Source organism: Empidonax traillii, unplaced genomic scaffold (assembly GCF_003031625.1).
Source record: "Empidonax traillii isolate 1590-97213 ecotype Southwest subspecies unplaced genomic scaffold, ASM303162v1 scaffold810:size284574, whole genome shotgun sequence".
Classification (NCBI taxonomy): Eukaryota; Metazoa; Chordata; class Aves; order Passeriformes; family Tyrannidae; genus Empidonax; species Empidonax traillii.
Genome location: NW_020956003.1, coordinates 265,645 through 274,648, shown reverse-complemented (window position 1 = coordinate 274,648; position 9,004 = coordinate 265,645). Strand labels below are relative to the sequence as shown.

The 9,004-nt window shown below is 37.4% G+C and overlaps 1 protein-coding gene across 1 annotated transcript in view; it reads left to right on the top strand.

The window, feature by feature from the left end:
• The first annotated feature begins 748 nt into the window (after positions 1-748).
• Positions 749-9,004, top strand: part of ANO3 (anoctamin 3) — a 70,548-nt gene continuing 62,292 nt past the window's right edge. Inside the window, exons 1-2 of the mRNA XM_027901753.1 lie at positions 749-947; positions 1,826-1,897. Of these exons, the coding sequence (XP_027757554.1) occupies positions 749-947; positions 1,826-1,897 (271 nt within the window). The remainder of the gene's footprint in view (positions 948-1,825; positions 1,898-9,004) is intronic.

The window sequence follows — 9,004 nt, the reverse complement described above, 5'->3', positions numbered from 1 at the left end:
CTTCTGTGGTGTCTTTCCACAGCATTCCCTTTGACAGGAAAGGCAGCAGTCTCTCAGAGGTCACAGGGCATTAATTCTTGATGGAATAACCTGAGGCATCTGGACAGGGGAGTAGCAAAGATTTCTGATGTTGGCTTCGGAATGTATTCACTGGATCTGCCTGGGAGGGAGGGAGTTGGTTTTCTTCATAACAGCCTGTATGGTTCTGTGTTTTGGATTTTTCTCACTTTTGCTTCTCCCAATCACTTAGGAAAGCTACTTAGTTTCTTCCTATCTCAGAAACACCTCTTAAGAGTGGGGCTTTTTCCAAAGTGTTGTGCCAGCTGTTTTGTTCCAGCTGACTTTGGAATGTTGGGGGTTTTTTGACACATTTGTTAGTGCTTCTACGATGTTTTTTTCACAAAGGTTACCCCAGAGATAGAAGTATTAAGAGCATCAATGTTTCCATAATGGTGAAGGGAAAATTTTTGTAAGGAAAACGTAAGTATTTTACAGAATGTCATACCTTTGGCATCTGTATTTTAGTTTTGCTTTTTTGTTGTTGGGTTTTTTTGTGTGTTTTGTTTTGTTTGGGGTTTTTTGTTTGCTTGGTTTTTTTTAAACTCTTCAAACCTTATAGTGTGACAAAACATTTTTGTTTAGTAAGAGGGTTGCTTATGAAGTGGTTTCATAATTAGCTATCTTTCTTTGTCGTGGCCTAACACGGTAGAGCTTATTATTTCATTTTTCTTCTGGCTTTTTTCCAGGTATGAATACAAGCAAGAGTGAAACAGTGAAAGACCATCCATTAAAACCTTCTAGAAGATCTATGCCATGCCTGGTCCAGAGCCAAACACATCCTCAGAGCCTGAGCAAGCATTCCTCATTCCTGCAGCCAAACCGTGTCCAGCCACAGCCTCTCAGTGCAGGGACATCGACAGCGACGGTGGATGTGGTGTCAGAACGAGGTAGGAGGCTTTTCTCTCTCAGGAGATTGTTCCAACACTGCTAAGCTTTGACTTGTTTGGGTATCTGCAGTTTACTGGAGAAATGTTTTTGCACAAAACACCTACACGTATCATAGTACCAGGTTCTTGAGTGAATCCTCATTATGTCCGAAGTGAGGCTTTAAATTATTTTTATTCTGCTTTTCTCAGTTAGGATATTATTTCCTTCTCACTGGAAACAAGACAAGAAAGTGCTCAGGTGTGCTGGGGAAGAGCGTGAAGGTTTCTGTAGTCTGTCCTAGGAGAGGGAGAAAAAATAAATTGTAGGCTTCTGGCAAAAGCTGTCTTTAAGTATGAACATGTAGGAACAGATGCATTCATTCATCAGTGGCAGAACCAGGGAAGAGTGGTATGGAGAAAATGAGAGCGAAGGCAGAAAATCCCTCTGAATTTGTGTTTGTACTGGAATAAGGAACTAGTTGGGTTTTTTTTTTAGGATTTCTGATTTAATAGACAAACATGCCTTATCAGAGAAACTAGTCCAGTTGGAGATCTCAGTCACTGTGTGTTGCCTGTGGCCAGCTACTGCCATCCACTCTTGCCCAGCTGTGTGTGAACCTTTAGCTGACTTTTGCTACTAGATTTTGATAACTCTCTTTCCTTAATGTTGATAGACATAAGACACTAATTATTACTCTAGAAATTTATTATTTTACCAAGATAAAATTCTCTCAGGAATAGAGTGGAATTCTTCATTACAGTGACCTTGTTATTTTTTCTACCAGTGGAAAGTGCTCTTCAAAATTTTCAGTGTAAAAGTTTTAAAACAACTTCAAAAAGTATATCTTTTAGTTACAAAATACATCGGAATGCTGATATGAATGTTGCCTTTATTACAGCTAAAGTGGTGGAGACTTTGGAAAACAACTTGCTTAAGTTGTCTAATACAGAATATGGTGATCCATTTTTAGGTAAGTTGCTGTCTGAACTGAAATAATGAAAATCAATGATTATTCAGTTACACTTGCAGTATTTAAGAGTGGAAGGGCCATATGTACCCTGAACTAAAGAAAAGTGTGCTGACATAAATTTCCTGATACCGTCTCACCTTTCAGACTACCAGTAAATGGGGATTAAAGACAGAGAAGTGTCGTACATTCAGTGTAGCCTTTTCCCATAGCAGTCTTTCATAATGCAGTCACTTAGAGGCCTGTATTTCGAATGCCTTTGAAGTTGTCATTATTCAGTTCTTATTCTTGTGTAGTCATGTTATTCAGTGTTATTTTGCCTGCAGCTCTGTTGTTGTTCTTGTTTTGGGGTATTCTTATATATTTGCTGTAGATTTATACTTATAAAAAGGATTCCAATCCTTTTTGGGAGGGAGAAAGAAAAAGGAACAAGTGCAGCCAGTAGGCATGTTTGATATTTGTACCTGAATTACTGTCACTCTGATACTGTAATTAAGTCACAGAAAGTAGGAATTATTCTTAGAATAATCCCATTCTTGCAACTGCAAGTTGGATCTGTAAATACACTCGTGAGTAGTAACTAGCATATTCCAAGCTCAAGTAATTTTGAATTTCTGTGGCCATCTGCCTCACCCTTACAGACACACAGATATTGCTGCACCTTGGCAGCACTGCTGGGAAAGATCTTCCTGCTCCCAGGTGATGAAGCATCAAACTAGAAATCATATCTCCACGCAGAATGAAAGAGAGATGCTTCCAAAAAGCTATTTCTGCTCGCCTCTCACATGTTTTAGCATTGATTTTTTTCCTTCAAGTTACGTGATAGATGAGAGGCTTCTCAAGGTCTCCTAAAGAGGTATCTACTGGAAGTAGCGAAATTGGTACTTCCTCCAAACCAAATGTTCCAAAATCATGGCACACAGACCAAAAGTTTGGCATGGAGAATAAACAAGAAAATCGTGTGTCTCAGTAAGTTCCAGCAGAAGCTACTGCAATCTCCAGGTGTAAATGGTTTCCTTGGGTGAGCAAGCACAGATACTAGAAGATTTTAATGTTACAATTTCCTTCAATTTTTTTTTTTTTTAAATATCCTGCTCTATTTTTTACTAATTGCTTACACATGCTGATATTATTGCATATTTACGTATGGCAGCAGTAATTTTTTTTCATGGTAAGCGATGCACTGTTTTTCATCCACATTACTTAGTTTTAACCTGAAAGATACATGGAGGGCTCAAAATTGTATTAAATTTCAGCATGGATGTTCTGTCTCTTCTGACTACAGCTATGCTCTTTGAAGAGAAAAGAAAATATTTAAATAGTAGCCCTTTGCTAACTTGATTCATTAATTTGTCCGTGTTAATTGTTGAGTCAATCCCACATTAGTTAACTGAAGTCTGTGAAGTTATTCGGTTTTTACAGAAATGTAACTGGTTAGGTTGTTCAGTTACAAGTAAGAAAAGAAACAGTATTTATAAATTCATCTTTAAAGTAGGTCCTAAGAATTGCTTTATAGAAAAATCAGCATTATGTGTTAGATTCATGAAGAGAAATGAGGGTCAGTTAGAGGTGCATTTAACAAAATGGCCTGTGTGACTTCAAAATACAGTTTGTTGGTGCTTGAGGATCTAAAATTTTAAATTTTATCCTCCTGGGGGGAAGGTGGGGAGAGGGTGTGAAAAAAAAAACCAAAACAACCCAGAAAAAGGAATATTAGTGCCTGAACTTTGATCACCAGATAGGTGAAGACAATTGTACTCTGGCACTTGGATGGGTTTTGCAAAACAGGCTGATTAATGGATATCATTGTCTTCGTGAACCTTTTCAAACTGCCCTCCTGAGACCACCTAAAAAAGCTGAATTAAGTGAATGTGGTGAATTTTTCCTTAGGCACCGTTGTGGAGCTGGACATAAAACAGGCCAAATGGCTTTCTCCTCCTCCAGGATTGTGTCCACAGACAAACTGTCTTGTGTGAAGGGGATTAACAGGCATCAGGCAAAAGACTTCAGTGGAAAGCTTCTCTTTTATTTCTGTTGGCTGTACATGAAGCCATAAGTCTGTTAGACTTGTTTAGTTCATGACACTGATGGATTTATAAGTTTGAAGATAACGCATTACATCTTTGTTACTAACACAGACAAGTGGGATCAAGGACATTATGGATTCATGTTTTTTTTTTTTTTTGCCTGTCAGTTTTAGGTGTAAATAGCATTTTTAGTTTGAGGGGTTGGTAAATTCAGTCAAAGTGACAGGCATTGAGCTTCTGCAGCATATAACATGAACTTTGAGGTTTTAGACTCACTGGAATGCTCCGTGCCTAACCAAAGCTTTGGGGAAATTCCCACCCAGTGAAGGTTATGATCAGAACTTTTGGACATTACCTGGGTGGAAATCCAATTGCTTGGATCTGGACGCGAAGTAAAATGTGACACCTTGTATTTCTCAAAGCGTGGTTGTAGAATTTGACGTTCAGTCCAGAGCAAAATCATGTTATTACTTCTATTTTCTTGAAGAAAGAAATTGCTTCTATTTTCTTTTCCTGTATGTTTGCATTATAGAGGAGTTTAAAGTTCTGGTTTAAATGTCCATTGTCAGTTGAGGTGACCTGAGTCAAAGCTGGAACGACCAGCCGTGTAACATTGTTAAAGACTATCCTGATGTAATACTTGAAATTTCTCCTGAAAGATGCCCAAAGTTGTTGTTTTTTCTGATATGAAATGTGAAGATTTGAGAGGGCTTTTGGAGAGGCAGTAGATTTCCTGCCTGGGTGTACAGTCTTTGCTGCCTGACGAGGGAGATGCTTATGTGAGATGACAGACAGTTAGGCTCAGTCTCAGTGTGGTATTTGGGTAACAGAAGCAGTGTGTGATCCAAGACTTACCTAGGCTACTCTCTCATGCTGGTGCAATGGTCACAAATACCTAAGAGGCAGAAATTCAGCAAAACGGGAAAAAAAACCTATCGAATACTTTTGTATTTGAGTATCAAGATCTTATCTCTTACATTTACCTCTTGGTTAAAAAAAAAAAAAAAAGAAAAAATGAAAATACTTTTGCTGTGTTTGTAGATACATGTAGATTTGTTTCACACAGGCACGTGGATGTTAATGCTGAACTCATTGCTGTAACAATATAATTCCAGTGTCATCCATTTTTTAATACATTTGAAGGTCACACCAATGGCACTCAGATGTTTGACATTCATTTTTTCAAGGGGAATTAAATGTTATGTATAAATTTTTTTTTCCAAGTCTTCTGTCTGTGGATGCTTGCTAAAAAAAAAAAAAAAGTAGTTTATATTTCTATTTCATTCTTTTTTTCTGTGCTTTGTTTCTCTTCTGAAAGACATGCTCAGTAATCATTCTGATTGTGCCAGCTAGATTTAAATGACATGGCTTTAACTTCAATTACTGAATTCCTGGCTTTGTTGCAGACACCAATAATAGCTTGTGGATCGAGATGGAGCTGGAAAAAAATAAGTGGCTGGTTCCTAGTGGTGACATACTAACTAAATACAGAGGGTCACAGTAATTAAAATTTATTGTCCTCTAGAACTTTTTATGTTTGAATTCTAGAAACAGAACAGAATTGCAGAGACTAAGATTAACTAATGAGTGAACCTAGGAACTGCTCCACTGGGGCAGGGGTTGTGTGTGTGTGCAGTAATAGGTAAATTTTTAAAATAATGTTTTGGGTTTTTTTTTTTTTCTTTAAGACCATTTTATGCATAGAGGGAATGAACCTCATCTTTGAATTGTTACAAATTTGCCTGCCCATGTTCTCTAAAGGAAATCTGAGTGTAGACAGTTTTGTTGAAGGTTATTTGCACCAGAAGGTAATCTCTGAACAGCTGAAAAATCTTCTGTGATATCTGTTAAAATAATTGGAAATGGTTACTACATACCTTTTTGGAGTTGTGAGTGTTCTTTATAAATCTACTGCCTAAGAGAATTTATCAGGTTTTCATGATTGAACTGAAAATGAGGCAGTCTTAAGGAAAGATGAAGATAATTACTTGATCTGCAAGGATTTGTTTTACTGTATTTCAGTAATAACTCCATTTCTCTAAGAAAAACTTTTTTTCTTGCCACAGTTGAGAGAAACCCTCTCTTCTAATACATGGTGCAGGTGAAAAAGAGCTGTGTAGGATGCAAAGGCTCCCAAAACCACAAGCAGGAGTTGTCTGATCTTTTCTCAAATTGCCCTTTTGGCTTAGCAAAAGAACAGAGGGCAGTGGCAATATTTGGAGTGATTTGTTTGACATGTTTTTGCCCTTTGTTGAGTCCCTTCCTATAGTTGGAATTACTGTCAGGAGTGTTGTCAGGTTTGACTTTTTATGTTCACTTTCAAACTCCGTGAGTCAGACTTACAAAAAGGCTTTTTCTTGCTACAGTACAGATTAAAGCATTTAAAAATCCAGTTTATCACATGAATACCTAAGGCATCAGGGTTTTCAGGAGTCAGGGTATATTGGAAATCCAGTTAGGCTAAGAGAAAGACTCGTGAAGTTGACAGTCTGCTTGTTAACTTAAATTTTCTCATTGTAGTGCCAGCAAGCATGTAAGTAGTTTTCTCCAGATCCTATCATCAGAAATGTTAGAGGATCATCAGAGGATCTGCCTTACATTGTTAGGGTGAAATATCTCATTTCAAATACGATGTAAAAATGAGTAATGGATGATCAATAGGAATTAGAGTTCGGTATTTAGATATAATTAGGATCCACTTTTAAGTTATTTGGCAAATAAAAGCAACGCTTAGTAGCAAGTAAAACAACACTAATTAATTTATTGTTTTTTCAATTCTGTGGGTTTTTCCCCCTCCTGATTTAGGTTAGTTATGAGGGATTTTGTGCATAGTAACTCATCTTTCTAATCAGGACACTGAATCCTTCCTAGATAGGAACCTGATCATGAATGATGTAGTTAATAGTTTTACTGTGACAGATACCTTGTATTCTAAATGTATCCTGAATCTAATTACGACAAATCTTATCTATAAGAAGCTCCTTATTTATGTGCCATGCTGTAATACAGTGAACTGAGCAGTGAAGAGCTGAGCCAAAGCCAACAATCCAACAAAGAATCATAAGAACTGCATGATAAAAAGTTTTTTTCAGAGCTCATTTACAGAAGTGTTTGTCAGTGAATTTTGGTTAAGTGATGTTGTGGCATAAGACCCCAGGTCCAAGCCACGTGCTTGCCCAGGTGTTTTGTTTATGTTTAAGGCTCCAAAATTTAGTTTTTGCAAAGCCTTGGGTTCTTAATAGCTTGAGGTCTTGTAAAGAGAACATGCCACGTACGTTTCCCAAGAGATTTCTTTTAATTTAGTGAGAAAATGGGCTTTATGACAAAAGTTAAAAGTTAACATACAACTCAGATGAAGTGTTTTGGCAAAGTACCCAGCACACACCAACTCCCACAGCTCAGTAAAATACAACTCATCAGTTTTGAGTCACCCAAAAGAGATAAAGCAGAGAGTAAAGAAAGCAGTAAAGAGATTAAGAGAAGAAGCAATGGTAAAGAGAGAGAGAGAGAAGTGAGGTTGGAATGCAGTGTCTCACAGAGGTGAGGAGTGCAACCTGGGCGATGTGTACGGTGGTGACACGAAGAGAGGGACTGGAAGATCACAGAAGATGCGACTCAAGAAAACCAGGTTTAGTTTCTGCTTCAACAGAAACATGATTGTGACTTCTGGAATAATTGTTTCACAGGTTTGTGGTCCTTGGGCAGTGCCTGTATAAATAAGGGCCATTGTGTCTGTTCTGACAGGTAGTGAGGTGGCTGAAAAGCCCCATTAGAAGAGTTTTTCCCACAGAGGGAGTTGTGCAGCTCCCGTATTAGAGCTGGCTCATGCCTGGAGAGCTGATAGTGTGGCTGAAGAAGCTCTGTAATCTGTTAACTGCTCCCTGAAACATAATAAGGATTAGCCTTCAGATGTGGTGTTGAGGTTCAAAATATTGATGTGCTTTAGGCAGTTAATCTACCTGTGCTGGTTCTCTACACCATCCTAACTCCTCCAAACAGCAGCAATGCCTGCCTGACTCCCTTTTTAAAAAATGAGAAGTGTTCTGTGTAATGGTTGCCACTCTCTGAAGGTTTGTAAGAAATTGTACATAAAGAAAAACCTGTGTTTGTCTGTTATGATAGTTTTTTCATATCTAAGTATACAAACACAGGTAGCTGAAAATCCTTCCGTGTTATGTGTGTAATGTAGTATTCCAGGTGCACAGCACAATAAAATAAGAAGACCTAAATCCATCATAATGTCATTTATCCAGGTGTCTAGTGATGTCCTCTCCAGGTTATTTCTTGTTTCTAGGACTAAAATTAGGACAAAAGGGGATTATTTTCTTTACCAATAATCTCATTCTTACTAAAGCTTCGTAAAGCCTATCCTTAAAAGTGTAAAGGCTCAAAGGAATGAGTAAAGAGTCATCATATCAAAGTTTGTGAAACAGAAACCATTTAGGAATAATATTTATATTAATTTCTTTTTCCATAACTATGCCACATGTAAATTGAAAAAAACTTTTGCTATCATAAACTACAGTTATATAGAAAATATTAATGGATTGCTTGTTACAGAGAAATTGGGACAAGTGCCTTTTATCCTCTTTCTTAAAATTAAAATGCACACTTCAGAAAGGTATGATAGTAAGAAAGACAACCAGACTGTTAAGAAGACCTGAAATTCAAGATGCAAAGTGAGGACCTAGAAATCTATTCCTAATCTAAAAACTTCTGCATTTTTATGTAAAGGATTTCCAAAAATGACAGTGCCCCTAATGTTTTATCCTATAAAGTACCTTATAGGGCAAGTCTTATTGTCATGCATTAAAGTGTAGTAAAACTGTGTGTCAGGAAGTGTTGATTGGTTTTTGTGATGTTGTGAAGACTGAAGTTAATCATCGTGCCTCTGTATAACGAGATAGCAAAGCAACTGCTGGGATGAAGAGATCTGTTATCTGCTTGATTAATGCTTGAAGCCTTTTTAAAATCACCTTACCCTGGAGTGTGGATCCAAGGTGACATTACTTAGTTACATGTTCAGGTGTTCTAACAATTATACAGATGCATCTCTTTAAGTGTATACCTAATTAAAGAGAAG